This window comes from Leptonychotes weddellii, chromosome 14 (assembly GCF_054177405.1).
Source record: "Leptonychotes weddellii isolate Sample4059 chromosome 14, ASM5417740v2, whole genome shotgun sequence".
NCBI classification, from domain to species: domain Eukaryota; kingdom Metazoa; phylum Chordata; class Mammalia; order Carnivora; family Phocidae; genus Leptonychotes; species Leptonychotes weddellii.
Window position 1 is genome coordinate 53,085,420 of NC_138382.1, and position 26,492 is coordinate 53,111,911.

General features: G+C 38.9%; 1 protein-coding gene across 3 annotated transcripts in view; it reads left to right on the forward strand.

Moving 5' to 3' along the window:
* The window catches only part of TMEFF1 (transmembrane protein with EGF like and two follistatin like domains 1), a 74,599-nt gene that overhangs the window by 27,756 nt on the left and 20,351 nt on the right, over positions 1 to 26,492 (forward strand). For all 3 annotated transcript variants that reach the window (XM_081803274.1, XM_081803273.1, XM_081803275.1), the window contains exons 4-7: positions 442 to 468; positions 2,677 to 2,773; positions 18,518 to 18,666; positions 20,496 to 20,561. In XM_081803274.1, coding sequence (XP_081659400.1) covers positions 442 to 468; positions 2,677 to 2,773; positions 18,518 to 18,666; positions 20,496 to 20,561 — 339 coding nt within the window. The remainder of the gene's footprint in view (positions 1 to 441; positions 469 to 2,676; positions 2,774 to 18,517; positions 18,667 to 20,495; positions 20,562 to 26,492) is intronic.

Genomic DNA, 26,492 nt, shown 5'->3' on the forward strand with positions numbered 1-26,492 from the left:
TCCAAGGAATTTCTGTTTGGAGAAAGACATGGAATAGGTATATAAGAATAGTTTAGTTTAGTTCCATATCAAAAAAATAAGAAAAAGGCCACATGAGAATTGCTATCACAGTTTGATTTTTTAAAAATATTTATTTATTTATTTGAGAGAGAGAGAGAGCCCAAACACTTGTGCGAGTGGGGGGGCGGGAGGCAAAGGGGGGGAGAGAGAGAGAGAGAGAGAATCTTAAGCAGACTCCCTGATGAGCATGGTGCCCAGTGCAGGGCTCGATCTCACAACCCTGAGATCATGACCTGAGCTGAAACCAAGAGTCAGAGGCTCAACTGACTGAGTCACTCAGGCGCCCCATCACAGTTTGATTTTTGATAGGAAAGTTTACCATTGGATAAGATGAAATTTCCAGCAAAAATATTTCTATTCACTATTTGTTTTTCTTCTCAGATAATGGCTCTGGATCTGGAGAAGGAGGTAAGTTTCAAGTACCCCTTAAAGGACATTTGTTTTCTGTCATTTTCTGTTCTTAACAGCTTTATTGAGGTAAAATTCACATACTGTACAGTTTACTCATTTAAAGTGTACAATATGGTGGCTTTTGGTATAGTCATAGAGTTGTGCATTTATCACCACAATCAACTTTAGAACATTTTCATTACTCCAGAAAGAAACTCTTAGCCATCACTCCCAACCGTAGGCACTTTGTTTCATGCAGTTATTTTTTGCTAAAGTTTTGTTGATACACAAAGCAGAAATGTTGTAGCTCCTGTTAAATTGAGATTGCATCAAAGTGCCTTCTCCTTGGGATCATCCCCACAAGTGATTTTGGGTTGGACCAGAATATTGGTAAATCTCTCATCCCTTGCTTACAAATTTTTGCTCGTGAGGAATTTTCAAGGTGCAAGGTTATAAAACTCTGGAGCGAGTTGTGCATGGCAAAGAGAAGGCTTGCAGAACAACTGTAGTGGAATCTATGTTTTAAATTTTATTTTACAGACATATAAATTACTTCTGTTTAAAGTAATTTCTGGTAATAGCATTTAGCAAGAGTTTACTCTAATTGTCAGAATTAAGAATGACTAATTTATCTCAAGTCTAATGAAGCTGTACTTAGTGTCTACGGTATGCAAAGTAATGCTGGAGGTACTGTGGGGATCTACTCAAAGAAAACTTACTCTAGTAATATTCACACTTAAATGAAAATTACAGTCATGATCCTTTCGATACTATCTGAAACCTTACTTCAGACTTCCACATTTCATAGAATCCTAAAATGTCAAGAGTTGGAAGGCACTTCAAAGGTCACTTTAGAGAATAGAAGAACCGTCTGGAGGAAGAAGTTCAGGATGACAGTTTTGGGGGGGAAAAAAAAAGATTAAAGCTATCCCACAATAGAATGTGATTTAAATGGACGTGTTCAAGCAGAAGCTTCATGATCACGTGTGAAGGACTAGACCATCAATTCTAGATCTTAGAGCTGGAAAGGGTTTTAAGAGGGATCATGTAGCCTAATACCTGTGGTCAGATATTTGGTAAGGAAACGGTCATTGTTCTTAGACTGAGAACTGGAAGTTGATCTCAAGATTTGTGTATATAGCATAAATACTGGATGTCTTGCTCTGACGGTTTCTTTTTAGGGAGTATGAGTTTAGAAAGACTAAGTGGTTTGCTCAGATTAGTACATAAACTTAAGTGAGCTCATGGTGGCTGTACCAAAGCCTCAGAAATACATAGGATTGTGATCCCCGGAATTTGGGAGTGTTCATGAGAATCTGGGGAAGATTTCTACTTAAAGTGTAGGCAGACACTACAAATGGAAAGTTTGGAAGTATTACCAAACAGGTTTATGGACTTCTCCTTCTAATATCTTCTTTACTGATTGACATCCCTGAATAAGGTGTTCTTTTCCAAACTAGAATGGGAGATCCCTTGAGTAAGCTGAATCCCTAAATTGGCCTCAGAACAGAGCTCCCTGCCCAGTTTGAGATTATCAGGGTAGGATCCATTCTAGTTGAGGCCCACAAATGTAGAAGCCCTTAAATGTGGGATAGGAGTTGGGGACTTAGAGGTATGAACTGGTTTTTTGTGCTGGATCGTAGGAGACCCACACACTTCTGTATTCTAGGTATTTCAGGCTGTGCTAAGTGGCAAGTCTTTTGTAAGGAGACCGCTTTCCTTTCACAGATTTGGAGATAAATATATTTTTTTAAATTCTGGAATTAGTTGTTATGTAGTAAGAAAGGCAGGTATAAAACTGATGTGAAGAAGTGGTTATACTCTATTGCATTTAATCATTTATTTGCTGACTGGCATCCCACAGGCTATTTCAACAGGGTAATCACTGGACCAAATTTATCACCCATGTTTTATTTTCTCTTTCTTATTTAATGTTATGTGATAATTCTTATAAAGGCAATTAATTATCAAAACCTATATTGCACCTTTGTACATAGGTTAAGGGATTATTTTGCTAGCATCAATACTTGTTTTTCTCATAGATTTTGTTGTACTCTGTATTGGCAACATTTTTGGGCACAAGCATTGATAGATTTTGGAAGTGATTGTTTTCAAGAGCTCAGGTACATTTTCCCTAGAAATAGGATAATGGCTGCTGAAAACGTGAAGCTTATCTGGAAAGGAACCCAACTTTTGGTTGAAAATTTAATTTTTCTTTTTAAACAGAAGAGGAAGGGTCAGGGGCAGAAGTTCACAGAAAACACTCCAAGTGTGGACCTTGCAAATATAAAGCTGAGTGTGATGAAGATGCAGAAAATGTTGGGTGAGTTGATTGAGGGAAAGGGATGCACTTACTTGGAGGATAATCATCAGCACTATTATGTTGTAGAGAGGTATCTTTTAACCTGGTTCTAGATATTTTGTGTATGCCTTCTATATTTTTTTTTGTTTAATGCAGATCTATTAATTTTTCTCTTATGTTGATATAATATCATAGCTATTTAAAGTGTTGTATTTTAGAATGAGAATCCATGTATAATCTTTTTAGGTTTACCTCTGCCTTTATTTTTATTGACAGTTTTATATAGTTTATCCTAAGTGCTAATTTTATTCCTCAAAAGTACTTTTATTCTAATTCTCCTACCATTATACTTTATACTAGTATCAATAATTTTCTCTTTTTCTTAACTTGGATTTTTATGCAAAAACTTTTCATGTATTTCAGTGTAAAAAAAATCCAAAACTGCTTCAAAATTTGAGATATAGTAATTATTATGTAATGAGTAAAATATTTTTAGAAATCCCATTTGCACAGACTGACAGTATGTTGTTTTATTTTCTCATGTTCAGCTTTCAGTAAGGTGGGTTTTGTAGCTGGACAGCATTGTCTGTCCAATTTTCACACGGTGTGTGGTGGAATAGCAAGAATATTTACATCATCAACACAGTCATGTTTGTTCCTTCGGGTTTATTTATTCCCAGTCTCAACCTCTCATTTCCCTGTAGTGTTTGCTTTTTGCATAGTTGATTCTAAAAGCTTTAATGCTGACTTCAGGACGTTATAGCACAAATGGATCTTCACTTCCCTATAGTGCATATTTTAAAACACTTGTTTTATAGAGATTTGCACTTTCTTCCTTACTCACACATATTTTCACTGTGTGTTTTATTCAGCCCTTAAATACATATTCAGGTCTTTCACTGAACAGTGGTAATATGGTTTAATTGGCATTAATGCCCATAGGGAGCTTTACAAATCAGGATTGCACCATTTTCAGGATTATGGTTCAAAATCAGCTATTTGGGTGGTACATGGTAAAATTAATGTCATAATTTACTTGGTATATATTTTAAAGTTGGTGAGAATTGGCACAAGACAAGTTTAGTAAAAAGTGAATTTAGCAAAACTTCAGTTTGCTCTCTTTCTCCACGTTGGTCACTTGGATTGACATGTGTCCATCCATTTCAGTCAGAGTGATTTGATTGGGAAGTACATGTTTTCCAAAGTAGAGATGGGTCTGCAGAACAGGAAAGAAATGATGAGCAATATGGACTTGCAGAGAGAACAGATAATAGATGTTATGTTCTCTTCTTCTTGCTTTGTGCTAATGATACGGCATGATGAAGTACTGGTGTGTGTGTATTTTTGTAGAGATTTAGTTCTTTTTAGTGTTTTGCCTCAGGACTGTTCTATAAAGGTGTTCAGAGTCAAAATAGTTGTCAGTAATTGATTGGCTTGGTCTGTTGCTCTGTTTTTATTCCTTTCATGGTACCTCTCTCCAGTCCTGTTTTAGACATTTCTCTGCTCTCATTTTTTATCCCTTAATTGAAAGAGATAGAGATCTTTTGCTTAGAAGTAGAGCAGATTCCACCTAGTCTCAGAGGCAGCCCCACATATGACATCTGTATGGTAAAATATACATCTTTCTATGAACACCACCTCATGATATAATGTGTGCCCTCTGCCCAGTCAGAGTAACTCCCTTGTAGGTACTAAATTCATTTTGTGCGTCTGTTTTGAGAGCTTGCAACCACCATTTTTGCAGATACAGGCTTTAAGCATAAGAAGTGGGCACAGACCAGGGAAGAGCTTACCAGTAGAAAGGAGCATGCAGGCTGAGGAGCCAGCCGGGGAGCACATAGACTGGGACAGGCAGCCAAGTCCAGGCCAGGAAATTGGTGCAATAATGGGAGAACATTAAGGAAGCATTTGGTACCTTTACCTAAAGGTAAGTGATTAAGCTAAAATGGCTGATCCTACTATGGAAGGAGATAGAAAGAAATTTTAGGAACATTAATCTTTTAGTGTATAAATAGTGTATAAAACACTTATTACTGATTGTAGTTGAGTTTAACAATTAGCCACACCTCAATGGTTATTGTAATTTTTTTTTTTTAACTTTTAAATGGGCCATGGTACCAAGAAGTTATATGGAGGTTATTTAACTCCTTCAGCCCACCTTCTGTGTGCTTTTCATGATTACTTTCAGGTGAATAGTGGCACGTTTGCCTAAGGGTAATTCTGACTCAGCCAACTAGACCTTTTCAGTATGGAAAATTGAGAGATGCCCATATGTGGCAGTAGACACCAAGCCTTGATTTGTATATAAAAACCCATTATTTATTAGGACAATGTTATATAATTTTTTTATTAAAAGATAAAACTATAGTTATTAAATACAGAAGGTCTTAGTTATAAAACAAGTACTCATGTCATGGCTTAATTATTATAAACTCTACCAGAATCAGAAAACTTTAAGGTTGAGTAGGATCTTAAAATTTATCTTCTAGCCTAGTCCTCTCACTTTACAGATGAGAAAATTAAGGATTAAAGTCAGAGAGTTTTATGGGGCAGATTCTCCTAAATTCCAGTAGAGTGTTTTTTCTGATACTAGCTCTTTTGATTCTTAGAAAGAATGCTGTTATCCTTTTCCAACTTCAAGGACTGCTGCTTGATGACTTTTTAAAAAACACTGCCCTCTTCAACCTGGTCCCAGCTGAGATTTCTTTACTTTCCTTATATTCTTCTGGTCACTCTGAATACTAGCTGCTTTTAAATTCCTTGTTTTTACACCTTAGCTGTCATCTAGAAGGTCACATGCCTATCTGTCTGTTATGTATCAGTGACTTTTAGATGTTTTTAACTACAAATCTATGTAAGAAATAGATTTACACTGTGACATAGAATTCACATTTCAAAATTCTATGAAATAATACTTACCTTTATTAAATGTGAGGTACTCTAATACTTTCTATCTGATTTCCTTAAAAAATGCCAGAATTGACTTCTTTATCCACTAGTGATTATGACCTATAGTTTGAAAAATATTCCTCGATAATATAACTAATCAATATTATATTTCATGTTATATTTCTAGGTATGGGTATTCATTTAAAAATATTTTATTTTTTCTCATTTTGAAATGTCTTTTCTGTTAGAAGAAATTTTTTTTTTTTTTAAAGATTTTATTTATTTATTTGAGAGAGAGAGAGAATGAGAGAGAGCACATGAGAGGGGGGAGGGTCAGAGGGAGAAGCAGACTCCCTGCCGAGCAGGGAGCCCTATGTGGGACTCGATCCCGGGACTCCAGGATCATGACCTGAGCCGAAGGCAGTCGCTTAACCAACTGAGCCACCCAGGCGCCCAGAAGAAATGTTTATACGCTGATTTCCCAAGGGCAGCTGAAATCTTTCTCTTGCTTTAAAGCTCTTTTTCTTGCTACCAGTTTAGAAAAAAAAAAACAAACCCTGGCATTTTGGGGGAGGGAATCAGTGGTATCATGTAACTTAATTCTTTGCTATTAAGAGAAGTGCTAATTTTTTATTTAGCCATTTAAATGGATATTTATTTAAATAGGTTGTCTTAGTGTTACATATTGTATAGTGTATTACATTTTTCAGCTATTGTTACATAAATTGTTTTTTTCAGCTCTTTATGGAAGTTCTGTCTGGTGGCAAGAAGTATTATCCTGATTTTACAGGTGAAGCTGGGCTCAGAAGAGGCTGAATGGCTTGCAGTTACCCAGAGCACAGGTCCAATGACAAGGGATTTATCCATTGTGTTGTGCACACACATGTGTAATACCCTGGTGTTCTCAATGGTGGTTGTTTTGTCCCTAACTTAAGGCTGCGTTCTGCTTTGTGTTTTGGGTTCTTTAAAAATAATTTTTCTTCTCATCTCAGGCTCTTGGCGGCTGCTTCTGGCTGCTGTGTCAAGGTGTCTTGACGATGAACCTGAGTGTAGATGACCCTGGCTTTTAAATTTGCTTCTCTTCTTTCCCAGAATAGGAGATAATACACTGTAGGAACTGTATCTAATGTAGGAATAAATTCTAAATGTAAAATCAGAGTAAACAGGTTCTTCTGAGTGAAGTGTGTGAACTTTATTACATGTATTTTCTTTCTTGTCTGCTCAATGGCTAATTTATTTATAATTTAAATCAGTTTTAGCTTCTGAAAGGCTTTTTTCCCCCCTTCCTTCCTGAAGCACATTGTGCCTCTCCAGTGACACTCTGGTGTTCACATGGATTAGTGATAGCTATCTTCATTGATGCTTACCTTTTGAATTTATACCTAGAGTTAGGTAGTGAGGTTGCAAGAAATTTGACTCCCACCTAAGTGAGGTTTCAGTATTCCATTGTGACCATTATGAAATATAGTGGATGGACTTTCTGCTTAGCCTTTTTTTGGTGGGGGGTTGTGTAACAAAAGTTTATTTCTCATTCCCATAGTCTGTCACAGTGCTGTGGAACTCTCTAAAACAGCTACTGTCCATGCGGGGGGCTCAGCATTCCACACTACTTTGAGTTCCTGGCCCCTGTTTCTGTATGGGCTCCTAGGATGGAGGCAGGAAGAGCCCTAGAGTCTTGCACCAACAAATAAAGGCCTCAGCCCAGATCTGCTTAGTCTTAAAACTTGGAAATAGCATCTGCTTTACAGCACGTTATATTTCTTAAACCATATGTTGGTAGCAACCCCTCTTTTTCTAAACAGTATTTCTAATCTGGCCAAAGCTGAAGTTATTGCTGCAAAATGGCCAAAATGAAGTTAATGCTGTTTGTCTGGATGGTGGGACCAAATAATCCTAGAACTCCTTCACATCAGTCAGTACCCTTTATATTCCTGACCTAAATCTCTGCCACGAATGGTTGAGGATTTGGTAGAATCATCAGGCATAATGTCAATACAGGTGAGTTATAAAAGTCCTCGACTGATTTCTTTTGAACTTCGTATGTGATGCCCTCTGTGGAAATAGTCCCTGCTCTTCTGCCTCTTTGATGTCAGTCTCTCTGGAGATGCTCTTTCCTTGAGTGATAGGAGATTTCAGAGTTGCTAAGAGAATCATTGTAGGTATGCAGTGTGACAGACAACATCGATAAACAGTTAATCTACCTGCTTGGACGTCTTTGTCAATTGTGGGACCATTTTATGTTTGACACAGATGGTTGGTCAGTGTCACAGTCTGATGAGTCTCTCTCTCAGTAGGTTCAATGAAATCTTTTTTCTTGTTTAAGCTGAGAGTGATGCTATACATGTGTGTCCTCCATTATGTTCTCCTTCTGGATGCCACATAGACTTTTTTTTTTTTTTAACATTTTATTTATTTATTTGACAGAGAGAGACACAGCGAGAGAGGGAACACAAGCAGGGGGAGTGGGAGAAGGAGAAGCAGGCTCCCTGCTGAGCAGGGAGCCCAATGCGGGGCTTGATCCCAGGACTCTGGGATCATGACCTGAGCCGAAAGCAGACGCCCAACGACTGAGCCACGCAGGCGCCCCCCACATAGACTTTTTAAAAAAAGAACCAAAGAAGTACCTTTCCTACCATTATCTATTCTTTATTTCCTCCTAATCAGAGATGACAATAAGTTTTGTCATTTAGCATTGCCTTTTTCCGGGTATATAGAATATAGACTTTTAAAACTATTTAGGTTTAATAAATTCCTATGATGGCCCCTTAGATTATAATGGAAAAATAATTGTATGCTGTTCTTTTTCTTCTGATAACAGGAAACAAGACTATTAAATATTAGTTTATACATAGTACAGGCCGGATGTTAGCAGTGACAGGCTCCTTTGTCCAGAAGTCCTTCCTGCTACAGTACAGTACCTTCCCACTACTCCTACTAGGATGCCACACAGCTGCTAGTAAAGGTTTCCTCTGAGACGTCTGTTTTTAAAATGCAGAACACCGTATCCCCATAACCTTTTGCAGTTTTCTGAATGCTGTGCTACTCTTTGATAGTTTGCCTCTTATTCCTTCTGCCTGGAGTCCCATCTCTATTTATCTAGATTGTTTAATTCCTACTGTTCCTTCTCGACTTGGATGAAGTGTGACTCAGGTCACAAGTCAGTGCCTCTTCCCAGAAGCCTCCCTGGCTCTCTTCCACAGTCCCCACGAGTTAGGTGACCTTATTCTGTGTTGCTTCTTGTTCTTGAGAAACAACCTCTGTGTGGTTATTTATGCTGTTGGGATCACTAGCAGATTGTTGGCTCCCTAAGGACAGGGACTTTGTCTTGCTGATTTCTATGCTGGATGAATTTGCCATAAGGTTGGGTTGTAGTATCCCTCTGTAGGTCTTTGTTGAACTCATGGCTGTTCACACTAGGGCTTTATTATTCACTTAGAGCTACACACAGGGTCATTGTATGGATTTAATATACATGAAAACGACTGGTATTGTACTGAACTTTTTGCAGGCTTCATAGGTGTTTGTTAAATTTAAATAAGTTCATATGAATTAGTTTTTTTTATGATTTTATTTATTTATTTGAGAAAGAGAGCATGAGCAGAGGGAGGGGCAGAGGGAAAGAGAGAGAGAAAAGCAGTCTCCCCGCTGAGCACAGAGCCCAACATGGGGCTCCCTCCCAGAACCCTGAGATCATGACCTGAGCCGAAGGCAGACGCTTAACTGACTGAGCCACCCAGGCGTCCCCACATAAATTAGTTTAAGCCAGTGTTTTCTTAACTGCTGAATAAACTTACCATATCAAGAGGGAATAACACTTTCTATATAGAGTGAAGAGAAAGGAAGGGAAAGGATAGATTTTTTTCAGTAATAATACTACTTTCAGATGTACATAGTATTTGATTTCAAAGGGCTTTTTACAAAACCTTATTTGGTTCTTTCACAAGTATTATGAGGTATTATCCCTATTTTAAAGACTTAGAGTTGTGATTTGCAAAAATCATAGAAGTCATTCAATTCATTTATTTATGTATATATGCGTTCATGTCTTTGAAGTTTGTAGTGTTAGAAACTCAGAAGCTTTAAAAGGCTCCACAGTAAGAAGTCTGTTTCCTACCCCGGTTCCCCAGCCATTCAGGTGTCTTTACTAGAGGCAGTCACTGATGTTTATTTAATCTCCCGGCGATTATTTTATGCATGTACAAGCAAATATGTACACATACTCTCTTTCTTTCCTTTTTTAAAACTAATGGCAGTACACTGTGCATATTGTTCTACACTTTCTTAAAACTTTTATTGTAAAATGTACCTTGGTATATGTGTGTATGCAATTTAAAGAATACTACATCTGTGTACCTAACACCTAGGGTACAAAATAGAATATTGCCATATTACCAGTGTGGAGCATTAACCCAGCCATGGAAGGAAAGGACAGTAGTGCCATGATTACATGAAGGCTTACAGAAGAAGATACATCGAATGGTCTCTGAGTCAGAGTCTGGCTTTTAGTTTCCCAGAGAGTTTACAAGATTCCCTTCTTGGGATGTCAGTGGGCAAGAGCATGAGTGAGTCCTAGGGAACCTAGGGCTCCTCACAGTGGAGACATCTGGCAGGATTCTAGTCTTGCCATGTATGGATGACTGGCAGGAATGTGGCCAGAGAAGGGCCTGCTCTGTGTTTTCTCCTTATCTCACCATAGCTGACCTCTAGCTCTCGGGAGTCAATTAAATGAGTGTGCTCAGGGTCAGGCAGTAGGACATGGAGGGGAGAGGGGGACACTTCACCACCATATGGTTAAGATGAGCCAAGTGTGGATCAGAGTCTGGAGCAGGCTTACCTGGGCATTCTGTCTCCTGGCTAAAAAGGGCATAGTGGCACTAGGCCTCTTAGTAATCAGTAATCACAGCCATCAGCAGGACTGTGGAGAGTGGAACTATTTCAGTGTGGACTGGTTGCCCTGCACATCTTATATCTAGCTGTCACCCTGGGATCTTCCTTCAGTGTTGTATCTTTTCCAACAACAACCAGTTCTCTACTTCTCCTATACCAACCAGCTATTCCACAATTCAGTTCAGTTCCAATGCTCTCCACTTGGAGTAAGCACAAATGCCACAGAATGAAGGCACAGACCCACAAGACCCCACCTGCAAGTGAGGTTCCCTGCATCTCCTCCCACCATACTACTAATTTAGAGATTTCCACAACCTCCCCTTGGGTTTGATAATTTGCAAATATGACACACAGTGCTATGCTTACTGTTTATTATGAAGGATGCAAATAGATGAAGAGGTGCATAGGGCGAGGGGTCTTGAGGAGTTTCTGCTCTGTCTCCATGGTATCAGGTGCACCACCTTCCCAGCACGTGGATGTGTTCACCAACCTGGAATGCTCCTGTTCAGAGTTTTTTATTGCAGTTTCATTATTGGTTAAATTATTGGCCATTGGTGATTGAACTCCATCTCCAATCCCTCTCTCTTTCTCCCCTTCCCAGAGGTCAGGTGGGTTGGTGGGGTGGGGAAATAGAAGTTCTGACTTTTCCATGGTTGGTTTTTCTGGTGTCAAACTGGTCCCTCCCTTCCTTCCCACAATGAGCCATTTCCTTAGCATACAAAAGATTCTCCCATCTATCAGACAGTTCCAAGAGTTTTAGGTGCTCAGTGCCAGGAACAGGGGATGAAGACCAAATATATTTTTTGTTATACCACGAGTATCCTAGAAATTCATTTACCTCTTTTCTATATAGGATAGTCTGCTTCTTGTATTTTTGCCTTGAATTTCTTGGTTTTACTCTCCCATTTTAGTCTATTTTTCAGTAGTTTCTTGAAAAGGGTATAAGATGTTAAAAAAAAAAAAAAAAGCCAAACTCTTTTGAGACTTAATGCTTGAAAGTGTTTTTTTTTTTTTTTTAAGGATGTTATTTTCACATAATTGCTACACCCAACATGGGGCTCAAACTTACAACCCCGAGATCAAGAGTCACACGCTCCACTGGCTGAGCCAGCCAGGCGCCCCGAAAATGTTTTTATCCTACACCTAATACTTGATTTATAACTTGTCAAGTACATACTTCTAGGTGGGAAATAATTTTCCCTCAGAACTGTGAAGGCATTGCTCTGTTATCTTCTAGCTTCCAGTATTGCTGTAGAAGCCTGAAGCCATTCTGATTCCTGATCCTTTGTATATGATCTGTTTTCTCTCTATTGTAGCATGTAGAATCTTTTGGTCCCCAGTGTAGTGGAATTTCACAATGTCACATCCTTTTTTAGAAAGTTACTTATTTCTGATTTAAGAAATTTTCTTCAGTTAGCCCTTTTTTTTTTTTTTTTAAGATTTTATTTCTTAGTAATCTCCACAGCCAACGTGGGGCTTGAACCCACAACCCTGAGATCAAGCGTCACATGCTCTGCTGACTGAGCCAGCCAGGCGCCCCTTCTTCAGTTAGTTCTTTGATGATGACTTCCTTTCCTCTCTTTTCTATTTGTATTTCTGTTATTTGGTTGTTAGAACATCCTGGACTAGTCCTTTATTTTTCTTACCTTTTCTCCCATTTTCTATTTTTTAAAAATTTTGCTGTGCCTTCTGAGAGATTTCTTCAACTTTATCTACCAGTCCTTTTTTGAGTTTTTTGTTTCTGCTGTAATTTTCTTTTTCTTTTTTTAAAGATTTATTTATTTGAGAGACAGAGAGCAAGGAAGTGTGGGGGGAGGGGCAAAGGGGGAGGGAGGGAATCTCTGGCAGACTCCTCACTGAATGAGGAGCCCAATGTGGGGCTTGATCCCATGACCCTGAGATCATGAACCTCAGCCGAAATCAAGAGTCGGATGCTTAACCGACTGAGCCCCCCAGGCGCCCCTATAATTTTAATTTCTAAGAGCTCATCTTTGTTCTCACGGTGCTCCTTTTTTTTTTTTAAATCACATCCTATTGTTGTTTTATGATTGCAGTATCTGCCTGTGCAGTCCTGGTTGGTGTTCTGTCTCCGTAAGGATGAGATTTTCTTTTATTCGTTTTTATTTAGTGAGTTATAATCTGTTACCTTTGTTGATTTTTTTTAAAGTTTATGTGGCCTTAGAAAGTGAGTTAGGGAGTGTTCCTTCTATTCTCTGGATGTCTTTGTGAAAGAATAGAGTGATCTATTCATTGAATGATTGGAATGAATGTGTTCATAAATTTTCTTTCTAAAAAACACCTGGTTCTGGAGCTGTCTTTGAAGGACTTTTTTTTGTTTTCAAACAACCAATTTAATTTCTTTGATGCTTAAATACTGTTCAGCTTCTATGTCTTTTTTAGTTAAATTCCATAGTTAATATTTTTATTTTATTTTATTTATTTATTTATTTTTTAAAGATTTTATTTATTTATTTGATAGAGATAGACACAGCGAGAGAGGGAACACAAGCAGGGGGAGTGGGAGAGGGAGAAGCAGGCTTCCCGCGGAGCAGGGAGCCCGATGTGGGACTCGATCCCAGGACCCTGGGATCATGACCTGAGCCGAAGGCAGACGCTTAACGACTGAGCCACCCAGGCGCCCCCATAGTTAATATTTTTAAAAAGTTACTCATTTTACCTAAGTTTTCCAATTTGCTGTCTTAAAGTGGCTTATAATAACCCTTCCTCATCTATTCAACCATAATCCCTGCTGAATCTAGTCCTTTTCATTCCTGATATGTTTTTCTCTCTTTCTGAATTTATCCTCCTTTATAGATTTGAAAGTCTTTTCAAAGGCCCAACTTTGGCTTAATTGATCTTTTCTGTTGTAACTTTGTTTTCTGTTTCTGCTGAGATCTATCTATATGTCCATATCTATATCCCCATGTATCTGTAGCCATTCCTCTGTTTTTTCCCTTCTTTTTTGTTTTCATTGGACTTATTTCATTGTTCTTTTTCTAACTTCTTGAATGGATGCCTAGTGATTTAATTTTGGGCCATTTTTTTAAGACTTGAGAAAAAACTTGAAGTGAAGGATTGAACCTGGTGGGTGTCTGAGGGAAGTGTTCCAGGGAGAAGGAAAGCCTGGAGTCAGGAGTATCCCTGGTGTGTTTGAGAGAAAAGGAAGGCCAGTTTAATGAAAAGATTTTTCATGATAAAAATGTGGAAGGGGTGCCTGGGTGGCTCAGTTGGTTAAGCGTCTGCCTTCAGCTCAGGTCATGATCTCAGGGTCCTGGGATCGAGCCCCTAGTTGGGCTCCCTGCTCAGTGGGGAGCCTGCTTCTCCCTCTCCCTATTCCCCTCCTCCTCACTTGTGCTCTTTCTCTCTCAAAGAAAGAAAGAGGGTGCCTGGGTGGCTCAGTTGGTTAAGCGACTGCCTTCGGCTCAGGTCATGATCCTGGAGTCCCGAGATCGAGTCCCGCATCGAGTCCCGCATCGGGCTCCCTGCTCGGCGGGGAGTCTGCTTCTCCCTCTGACCCTCCCCCCTCTCATGTGCTCTCTGTCTCTCTCATTCTCTCTGTCTCAGATAAATAAATAAATAAATAAATAAAAAAGAAAGAAGAAAGAAAAATTTTTTTTTAAATATGGAAAATACGTACCTCCTTTCATTTGTCACTTTCCATGCAGAGATCTCTGTTTTACACAACAGCTCTAATGAGTAGAGAGAGCACCATCCCAGCCACTTTATGTTTTGTGATCTTAGGCTTTTTAACTTTGTTCATACTCATCTTCCCTTTTTATAATTATTTGTTGTCAGGATTAAATAAGGCAAACGTGAGTATTCCCACACAGTAGGTGCAGAGTAAATGGTGGTTGAATGTTTTGAATTTGGCATGTTTACTGAAGTGATTTCTTTCCACCCTCGTGCACACTCTTATGCTTTGGGCATCCTGCCCTCTGTACTGCTGCCAGCGTGCATAGCTGTCGTCCCTGTAATCAGTAATAGCGGCAGGCTCTGGAGTCTAATATTTTCCTCCTCTGCTCATGGTTTCCCTGAGCTGGACTTTCCTAGGCATAGTATTTCATTTTCTTTCCTCATGTGCCATTGAGAACAGTAGCCGTGGTTTGTTCTCACAGCTCTTAGTCTGACAGTGGTACCATCCCACCGAGGAATGCTGACTTTCTCCTACACTTGCTCACAGGTGTGCTCAGTGCCCACTGCTGAGTCACTTGTTTCTCCTTACTGGATTGGTACGGTATCTTGCCTTTGTTGTTGGGCCTTTTCTCATTCCTGAAATAGCTTTATAATCTTTCATTAGCCACCTTTTCTCTTTTATTGCCATTCCAGTTTTGCCCGCTTATATCCCATCAAGCTGGGGTCAGCAAGGATTTTCTGTAAAGGTCCAGTTGACAAATATTTTACACTTTGCAGACCAAATGTGGTCTCTGTCACATTCTCTCCCTGGCCCCCCTGCCAAAATGTAAAAGCCATTTCTGACTTTAGTAAATACAAATTGTTAATTTTTTTTCTGGTGCCTTAATTTTTAAATTGTGGAATAGAGTATATATTTAAAAGTGCATGAAAACTTACGCACTTGGTTTAATGCACAAAAGTGAAACAAAGTTTTGTGAATCCTACCTCCCAAGCCAGAAATAGAATATTATCAATACTTCAGAGCTGCCCTCTCATGTTCCTCCTTGAACGTATCTTTCCTCTACCTACCCGGTATCCTGCATTTTCTTTGCTTTTTAAAGTAGTTTTACCACGTATGATGAATCTCTTAACTGATTTTGAGTTTTGTATAAAATGGAATCATCTCCATATGTACCTTCTATTGCTTAGCAATTATGTTTTTGGGATTCATTCACATTAATGCACATGGTTCATTCAATATCACTGCTTATTGAATTTAATTTTTGGACTATACTACATCCTTTTACAGTGCATTTTACTATTGATGGACATTTGGATTGTTTCCAGTCTTTTGTTCTCATGAATAATGCTGCTGTGAACATTCTTAACTTAAATCTGATGCACATGTATATGAGATTTTTTTTTTTTAAGATTTTTTTTATTTGACAGAGAGAGAGACAGCGAGAGCATGAGCACAAGCAGGGGAAGTGGGAGAGGGAGAAGCAGGCTTCCTGCCGAACAGGGAGCCTGATGCGGGGCTCGATCCCAGGACCCTGGGACCACGACCTGAGCCGAAGGCAGACGCTTAATGACTGAGCCATCCAGGCGCCCCTGTGTATGAGATTTTAAGGGGCCTTACCTAGTCGTGAAATTGTTGGGCCCTTGCAAGGCTAGCTTTGTTAACGTTACCTACATATTTATGCTTTTGTTCTTCATTTGCATTTGCATTTCAGATCTTTATAAGATCATTGTTCAACTGCCTTTATAATTACCTTTACTGGTAGCCAGCAGGTGACAAGCTCTTAAGTTTTTACTTCTTTGAAATTACTTTTATTTTACCCTCATTCATGAAAGATATTTCTCTTTATATAGAATTCTATTTTATCTCAGCACATTGCAGGCATTATTTCACTGTCTGGCTAGAAATAAACAATTTGGCTTCAGTATTGCTTTTGAAGACACTTGTCCCTCTTATTCTTGCCTTTTTGAAAGTAATCTTTCTCTTCTTTCTGGCTGCTTTTAAAATACTCTTTTTTGATGTTGCTGTTAAATTCCACTGTGGTATCTCCGTGTCTAGATTTCTCTTTAATAATCCTGTTTGGAATGTATTAGGCTTCTTGGATATTTAGATTAGTATCTTTTTTTAGCTTTAGAAAGTTTGATGAGGAATTGCTGAAAATATTGCCCTTGCCTCATTCCTTTTACTCCTTGAGTTCCAATTAGAGTTTTGCAGATTCTGTCACTTCTGTCTTCCATGTCTCTTAATCTTTTTTTTAGATTAAAAAGTGTACCGCCTCTTTGCTGTGGTTTGAGTAATTTCCTTTTATCTGTCTTCCAGTACCCTAACTCACCTTTCATTTATCTAATCTGCTGTTAAATCTGCCTTTTGAGTTTTTTATTTCTTTTTCTTTTTTTCTTTTTCTTTTTTTGCGAGAAAGAGTGTACATGCCATGGAGCGGGGGGAGGGGCAGAGGGAGAGAGAATCCCAAGCCCGCTCCCCACCCAGTGCAGAGCCCGATGCAGGGCTCCATCTCATGACCTAGAGATCATTACCTGAGCTGAAATCAAGAGTCAGATGCCCAACCAACTGAGCCACCCAGGCGCCCCCAAATTTTTATTTCTAATAATACATTCTTTATTAGAAGTTCTGTTTGGTTCACTTTTTTTTCTTTCCTTTCTTTTATTTTAAGTTAATTCTACCACTGAGAGTCACATGCTTCACAGGCTGAGCCAGCCAGGTGCCTCTGCTTGGTTCATTTTCTTTTTTTTTTTTTTAACGATTTTTTTTTTAATTTATTACTTGAGAGAGAGAGAGAGAGCACATGAGAGGGGGAAGGGTCAGAGGGAGAAGCAGACTCCCTGCCGAGCAGGGAGCCCAATGCGGGACTCGATCCAGGGACTCCAGGATCATGACCTGAGCCGAAGGCAATCGCTTAACCAACTGAGCCACCCAGGCGCCCTGCTTGGTTCATTTTCAAATCAGCTTGTTCCACTCATGGTGTTTTATTTCCTTATTTGTTGTAGATATATGACTGAGTGTGTGATCTGCTTATTTTTCTCACAAGTGTATCTTGGAAAATGTTTGAGGTCGAGGATAATAAAGTTGGTTTCTCCAAAGGAGATTGCATTTGCTTCTGTCAGTTGCCTATGGCCCCTTCCAGTCCTTGGCTCTTAAAATAAATTCTGGGCTTAAGGTTTTTCAGAACACCCAAGTAGTATTTTAAGTTGTAATTACCCATGTGAGGACTGGCTTGTGGTTTTTAATTCTCAGGGGAGATGTTTTTCTTCCCTCTCTTCAATGCCATGGCTCAGGGCAGCATTTTTTTTTTCCATTTTAAATAGTCCCTGTGGAATATGGAAACTCATTTCTAGTTTATCCTCATGCTGAGAGTTGTAGCTTTTTGAGCTAACGGCTTTTCCAGGGTCTTCAAACTCCCCATCTTAGGTAGGTCAGTATTGTCTTCTGTTTCCAGAGGCCTGCAAGGCTATAAAAGTTGATAATTGAATTTATCCAATTTGGTAAACACTTTCAAGGTGAAAATCAGCTTTAACCAACTCAATTGACCTTTCTCTATTCCTGTCTTCATTTAACTTTTGTTCTGAACATTCCTTATTTCTTGTCAGCTTATGAATGCATTTGAGAGAATATTTTAAAATACTTTTCCTGTAATTTTTGTTGTTTTCAGTGGGAAGCTTAGCTTAGTTTCTGAGTCTACAGTGTTGCTGGAAGCAGGAAAGTCTCTATTTTTTTTTTATTTTTATATTCTCATTTAGATTTTATTGTTCTTGGGAGGAGTGACCATGCCTGGGACTTCTTGTGCAGTCTCAGTGTAGGGTGGACACTCAGCGATATAGGTAGATGTGCAGCTAGAAACACTTTGGAGGGCTTTCATTTTACATGTTTTATTTCAAATTATGTTTTTTAGTCTTTCTAGTTATTTGGTGAGGTTGGTATATTATTATAACCTCTATTTTACAGATAAGTAAATTAAGACTTAGGAAAAGAATCTGGACACAAATCTTAGTAATTAGTTGGGCTGGGATTTAGATTCATTACTTTTGACTCAATTCTGTGTCCTTTCCACTATGGCATGCTGCTTTTTAATTAACATTGTTGACATTTGGCATCTCTTGATTATTGTATCTAGATATGAAAATTCTGGGGAAACCACCAGATTAATATCTAGATGAAATTATCTCTAAATTCTCACCTGAAAGAAATTGTTAGCTGAGCGTTCACTTTGCTTAATCTTTTATCAGTGACTTAAAACAATATATTGACTTCTGTTAACAGAAAGCAGAAAAGAAGAAAGTGAAATACAGCATTGTGAAATACTTTTGTTGTAAAATATAGGTAATTTTTGTCTTTTCCTATAGGTGTGTATGTAATATAGATTGCAGTGGCTACAGTTTTAATCCTGTGTGTGCTTCTGATGGGAGTTCCTACAACAATCCTTGTTTTGTTCGAGAAGCATCTTGTATAAAGCAAGAACAAATTGATATAAGACATCTTGGTCATTGCACAGGTAAAATCCATTCTACTCATCCAGAGACCTGTCTGTAATATTCTGTGTCTGAAATCTTACTTGTCATTTTGGTAGTGTTCCATATTTGTAAAATGAGAAGTCTTTGATGTTCTATTTGTTTCTTTTATTACTTTACATTTTAGAATTTCTTTGTTCTGTTACTAATTTAGATTTTTTTTTCCATTTATTTTCATCTTCTCAAGATGCAAACCACGCTTTTTAGTTGATCATGTAGTAACTAAGCTCTTCCTAACATAGACTTGTAGACACATTTATAGTTCTTAAAGGTTGTCTCAAATTTATAGTAATGATTGTAGCTATTGAGTGATTAGTCAGCTTATTTTAATTACAGTAAAACTACAAGCATTGCCATATATTCATCTTTTTTTTCTAGAGCATAGAAGTTTACTTTGTTTTCTCATCTCTCTGTAGTTTTTGCCCCTACATATTATGTACTGTTAGAGATTTTGGTATGAGGTTATAGAATGTAAGGAAAAATTATTACCTTCAGTTTAAAATTCTTCTTGCTCTTCTTGCTTTTTGTCATAGCTTAGAGCCACGATAGCAACTAAGTATTTGTTTTTGTTTTCCATTTCAACTAGAAATATCCAGTCACTAAAGGTAGAACTTCTCAACCTTCTTTCCTTAGTAATACACATATGGGCTAGTATAATGTATTATTTCCTAGTAACATACATCATACAAGAGCCAGACACATTGTCATGGACTTGTGGGTCTTTCCTGCTTACATGGTCCATCCCTCCTACCTTTTTTGGACTTATTAAAGGGATATGTTTTTATCTAAGCTAAGGGAAAAGTGTTGTAAGCCAGAGTTTGGTACTTTATATTGGTAACAAATTATTTGTGAAATACTGCACAAGGGATTGCAATATCTCTGGTCTAAGCTACCAGAGAATGCCCAAGAAGCTCATCAGAGGATTTCCAAGTGGAGGTCAGATATGGGCGGGAGAGCAAACCATTTGCTGATAGAGACCCCTTGTAGGTAGACACACCACTTAGGCTTGATCTTAAAGAAGTGTATGGTTTGTTTTTCTTTCATAGAGTGGCATTTAGAGCCTAAGTTGAAACAGTAGCTTAGAGAAATAATACCTTTTATGAAGAACTGGTTCATGATTGAATGGTTCTACCTGCAATTTCAAACTTCAAATTGGTCAAGCTTGAGAATTTTGTTAATTGAAATTCATGCCTATTTAGAATCCTTTGGAGTAGTTGGTCCTTAACTTTTATCTTGGTCCTCTTGATAATACTTCCATTCATACCTAACTATACCTTCCCTTTCCTCCCTCACTATGTAGTAGGAAGCTGAAATCTTGTGCTTCCAGCACCCATTTGTGGTTCATTTACAGTCTTCACAGTCCAAATACAATTCACCAGTCTGGGGTCATTTCTGTTTTAAGTTTTGTCTGATAACATAGCTGAGATTCCACTTTTATCTTAATCTGATATGTTTCCAGGGAAACAGTGGTAGGAGAGGTAAATCTTGAGACCATTGTCCCTTGGAGAGAGGGCTAATCCTTTCCCTTTGGGGTGTGTTATTTTCGTTTGCACAGGAAAGACTTTTTAAGGAGATGACATTTGACCTGAAGTCTAAATGATATTAGGTTGTTCATCTTGCAGAGTGTGTATATATTTGGGATGCCTTGAGGCCTGAGGTAGAAATGGCACAATAGATCAAGAGAATGGTGGGAAATGTGAGCAAGATAAGTGGATAGAGTTGGGAAGGACCTGGAGCATTTGGAATATTTGGGAGTTTCATGGTATGACTTAAACATCCTGTGTGTCTTAATTTGAAAACTTTTCTTTTATAGACACAGATGACACTAGTTTGTTGGGAAAAAAAGATGATGGACTACAGTATCGACCAGATGTAAAAGGTACTGAATCATGATTTTCCAGATTTTGGCCAACTATTGAAATATGGTCACTAGCTGTCCTTAGTAGTTCTGTTTCCATTATAATGATCATTCCAACTTTGCTCTCTGGAGCAATACATTATGGAATATATTATTAGTAATAGTATTAAGTGAAATAGCTAAGGTGCTTATTCTCAATTTATAGATAACTCATATATGCTTTTTTTTTTTTTAAGATTTTATTTATTTATTTGAGAGAGAGAGAATGAGAGACAGAGAGCAGGAGAGGGGGAGGGTCAGAGGGAGAAGCAGACTCCCCACTGAGCAGGGAGCCCGATGTGGGACTCGATCCCGGGACTCCAGGATCATGACCTGAACCGAAGGCAGTAGCTTAACCAACTGAGCCACCCAGGCGCCCCATATATGCTTTTTTTTAATTAAAATTTTTATTGAGATAATTGCAGATTCACATGTAGTTGTAAGAAATTATACAGAAAGATCCCTCATCTTTGCTGTTTAAATCCTCTTTACTTCTTTAGAATATACTATTAATGCTTGCCTTTTGTGCACCATCTTTTTTTTTTTTTTTAAAGATTTTATTTATTCATTTGATAGAGAGAGACACACACAGTGAGAGAGGGAACACAAGCAGGGGGAGTGGGAGAGGGAGAAGCAGGCTCCCCGCGGAGCAGGGAGCCCGATGCAGGGCTCGATCCCAAGACCCCAGGATCATGACCGGAGCCGAGGGCAGACGCCTAACGGCTGAGCCACCCAGGCGCCCCTTTGCACTGCCTTTGATCCTTATTCCCTCTGCCTGGAACTTTTCTCTACCTAATAGGCCTTTCAGTCTTAGCTTAGAAGTCATTTCCTTTTGGGAAGTATTCCTTGACCCTTAAGTGTAGATTAGGTGCCCCTCTATATACCCTCCTATCCAAACACTTAACCTACTTTAATTATAATTGTTTTTTTTTTTTATTCATCTGTATTCACCTCTAGGCTCTGAGTTTTGTGAGGACAGGAGACTGTATCTGTCATGTTCACTTTTGCATTCCTAACTCTTGTCAGAATGTTTGGCACATACTTAGGTGCTCTATACTTGTCAAAAGAATGGATGAAACTCAAAGAAACTGTAGGATTTATTTGTACAGAGGCTTATATGCAGTAAAGGTCAGAGCAGCAGGGATTGGATTCCAGGTCTCTTGACCTTAAGTCCAATGCTCTTTGATTTAATTTGATTCTTACAACTACTCTGAGGCCTAAGGATCAAGGGGAACATTGAGGCTCTAGGAGGTTCTATGTAGTGAACTGAAGCAGGTGTAGATCTTGGGACTCCTAGTTTGAGACTTAAATATAATTGCTCTTTTTTTTTTTTTTTAAGATTTTATTTATTTTTCAACAGAGAGAGAGAGACAGCGAGAGAGGGAACACAAGCAGGGGGAGTGGGAGAGGGAGAAGCAGGCTCCCTACTGAGCAGGGAGCCCGATGCGGGGCTCGATCCCAGGACCCTGGGATCATGACCTGAGCCGAAGGCAGACGCTTAACGACTGAGCCACCCAGGCGCCCCTATAATTGCTCTTTCACACATACATCTTCTACCCATTTGTTAGGTTATACTAATGAAGAATTGTTTTTAGAAGTGTGATCTACCTTTTATGCCTAATTTCTAAAAAATACATGAATGAGAATAATAATAGTACCTATCTCATAGTTTTATAAAAATTAAATAATACAGGGGTACCTGGGTGGCTCAGTTGGTTAAGTGTCCGACTCTTGGTTTAAGCTTAGGTCATGATCTCATGGGTTGTGAGATCGAGCCCCAAATTGGGCTCCATGTTCAGTGGGGAGTCTGCTTGAAGATCTCTTACTCTCCCTCTGCGCCTGCCCCTACTTGCATGCTTATGCCCCCCCCCAAATAAATAATTAATCTTTAAAAAAGTTAAATAATACATGTCAAATGCTTAGAACAGTATATCTGACATACTCATTAAGTGCTTAATAAATGATAACTGTCATTATCATTGAATAATTTGTTATTTCTCTCACTGGAATCCTGTCACACCTGAATCATTTATATCCCATGAGCTCCTGAAATATCAGTTTCCTATGTTGATACAAGTGCTGTTTTTAAAATAGAAAAATCTCCTGTATTCCCATGGGAGACATAATAGATCAGCCCCTGTTTTATTCTCTATACTGTTAATACATGACCAGAATATGAAGGCTGTTTTTCAGTAGGTAGAGACTCATACTTAAGGTAATTTGGGGAATTGTGTATGCCCCAAGTACTTGTCTGCCTTTGATAAAATTAGAGGGATAATTTAGTGCCTAGGCCACTTTTGAGATACTGAAAATTCTTTACACATAAGAATTGATCTATAACTCAAATGAAATTATCATAATCAGATCTAATTTATTATGTGCCTACTTTATACTGGTTGTTTTATCAGACACTGTTGGTGGATAGAAAGATATCAAATACATGACATCCATCTTTAAAGAGCCTTTGATATAATAAGAAATGAATATAACCTTCTAACAAAGTAGAAATTGGCTATTGTTATAAATGTGGTTAAAAGTGCAATGGGAGGGGTGCCTGGGTGGCTCAGTTGGTTAAGTGACTGCCTTCGGCTCAGGTCACGATCCCAGGGTCCTGGGATCGAGCCCCACGTCAGGCTCCCTGCTCGATGGAGAGCCTGCTTCTTCCTCTCCCTCTCCCTGCTGTTCTGCCTACTTGTGCTCTCTCTCTCTCTGTCAAATAAATAAAATCTTTAAAAAAAAAAAAAGTGCAATGGGAATTCAGAAAAGGGGATTACTATGTGGTGGAAGATAGTGAGGATCTGAGGAACTTAATGGAAGAGGTGTCTTAAATGCTATGTTGTCCTAGGAAATTTAAACTCTATTTGTAGGCAGTGGAGAGTCATTAATATCTTTGAAAAAGAAAAGGCTGCAAAGTTAACCAGTTGAATGAATGGTACCTGGCAGGAACAATGTGCTTATTATTATATATATTGGACTGGAGGCAGGGAGATCAGTTAGGTAGACTCAAAGGGATAGACTCTGGCTTAGATCAGAGAGATAGAGAAGTTCAGATGACTTGGGTGATGGATTCTACTGAAAGAACTAAGGATGTTGGAAGGGGAAATGTGTTTGTGGTAGGGTAAGGGAGAAGTTGATGGTGGAGGTGATTAATTTTGGAATTTGAGTTGCTTGTGGAACTCTCCAGATGACTTTGTTTAGCATAAATTTGCAAGTCAGTCTTTGGAGGTGATACATAACTGAAGTCCTGAGAACGAGTAAGAGATTATAGAGCTGCATTGTTTAGATTCTTGCACACCTGAGATAGGGCTAGCATGATTGAGAAACAAAACCTTTAATTTCATTTTAGTTAGTTTAAATTTAAATAGCCACATGTGGCCTGTGACTACTATATTGGGCAGCACAGACATAGAACATATCGAGAGTTGCAGAAATTTCTATTAGACCGTACAGGTATTACAAAGGAGAGGAGGCTTAGGATGAAGCAGAAAAGGTTCCAGAAAAAACTAAGAAGACTGCAGTGACACAGAAGCCAAAAGGGAGAGGACGCATAAAAGTATCAGAGAACGAGCATTGAATCTGAAGACAAGAGAATCATTGGTAATCTTGGACCAAGGAGTTTTTCTAGAGTTATAAATATGAAATCCAAGTTGTGAAAGAGTTAAGAAATGTTCTAGTAGTGAGGAATAGAGATCAAAAGGTAACTATTTTGTATTCCCGCCCCCCATTTGCTTCTATTTTTTGTCCTCACAAGCATTTGTAGGAGGCCTTTAGTACATATTTGTGTCCCCAGTACACAACCAAGACTAGGTAGGTAGGCAGGCATCTAGGGATGGAAGCTACAAAGTGAAAAGCAGGAACACAGCACCAGCAAGAAGCTGGACAAATTGGAAGATAGTGCTCAGTAGGGAAAATTTTTTAAAGTTGAGCTCTTGGAGAGTAGTGCTCATGGAATGGAACATTTGAATGTCCAGCATGGTGGCTGACTTAGTGCTTTTTTGGGCTGTTGGGAAACATGTGGTAAATATTGAAATTGCAGTGTTGGAAGCTGTGTTGTAGATGTTGAAGCCATGCAGGGTATGATGGTTGAACATGAGGTATGTGGGAGATGGGTATGTGACATTTAAAAAACTTGATTATAGAAGATTTCACACATATATAAACAGAATAGTATAATTAACCCTCATTTATCCAATACCCACCTTCAGCAGTTTTCAGTATTCTGTCATTCTTATTTTGTCTGTATACCTATACCCACTTGATTATCATTATTCTTATTTTACAGGTGTTTTTTTGAGGTCTAGTTTACATTCAGTGAGATACACGAATGTTAAGGTGTCAGTTTTGAAAAATGAATACACCCCATGTATACTACATTTTATCGCAGTCTCTAACATCTCCATCTGCCACAAAGTTCCTTTGTGGCATGTGACATTTCAACATGGCCACTCTTATCCAAAGGATATTTTCATATAGTCTAAAATCTAACTGTAATACCTTTTTTATTTCCAAGACACTCTTGCTTCATTGCTGAGCTTCATTTCACCCCAACCCTCACCCCATCTTTGGCCTCATCTTCTCAGTAGTCTCTCCTCTTACTGACCAGGGATACCAGAGATACTGAGATATTGGTATTATTATTCCCATTTCTTGGTGACTGTCATATATATATATATATATATATATTTTTTTTTTTTTTTTTAAGATTTTATTTATTCATTCGAGACACAGAGATGGAGAGAGAGCATGAGCAGGGGGAGAGGCAGAGGGAGAGGGAAAAGCGGGCTCCCCGCTGAGCCAGGAGCTGGATGTGGGATTCGATCCCAGGACCCTGGGATCATGACCTGAGGCGAAGGCAGATGCTTAACCATCTGAGCCACCCAGGCGCCCCTCGTTTATATATTTTAATACAGCTCTTTCGATATGCCCTTTTTAAAGTGGTCTTGATAAAGTCCCATCATTGAGCGGTAAGACTGAGCCAGTTGCTAAAATCTTGCGGTAAGTCTGAGAGTGTGTGCTGTGGAGCGTGGTAGAGAGTTATGATAAGGACTTTTAGAAGGCCATCTGGGCGGATGGCACAGACCCCTAAGAAATGAGGGTTGTTGGGAGAGGAGAGTGGAATACTGATCTTTGGGTGAGAGGTGGGAAGCACAGCAGAGGAAGGTGGAAGGAAAGGGGGTGTAGGGAGTAATGTGGTCTTGGTCTATCAGGGAAATGAAAGGAGTACTTCTTAAGGGAATGGCTGAGGAGGTGGATGAGTTTATTGACATCAGAAAATGTGTTTCACTGGGCAGTGTGGAAAGGCTAGGAAGCGAGGAGTTAGGGTTTGTATGGAAAATAGGGGGATTTAGGAATGAGAGAATGGGAGGTGTTGGAGGGTAGGTAGGCTTTTATACCTACATAGGTAATTCTTTGGGTTCTGAGGAGACTGGGATTAGGGGAACAATGTATGGGGGGATATGTTAGTGATGAAGCTTGGGGTGCCAGTGTAGTATAGGGGAAACAAGAAAGAATATATTGGATTTTTTTAACTAGGAATTTGTAGAAATGAGCCAGAGATTTACTGATGCATTATTGATGTGGTTTTTGAGGCCTCAGCAAATGACCTACCAGGTGCATGTCTTGGTTGTTGTTAATAGCAACTCATTATGCTTTATTTGGGTTGTGTGTTGATGGACTAGGACCACCACCAGTGGAACATGCCTTCGCAGATAGGCCATCTGGTGCTGGCTTTTCTCATAACATCATCGCTTAGAACCATACTCTCCTTTGTATTTGAAAACCCTGCTGCTGGTGGTAGATTTGTTTCTGAATGCCTCTGTGGGTGGAAGGAGCCACTGGGTGACCAAGTAACACTTTTTATATCTCACACACACAAACATTGCTCAGAGATGAGCAACTGCAGCTGTTGTTCAC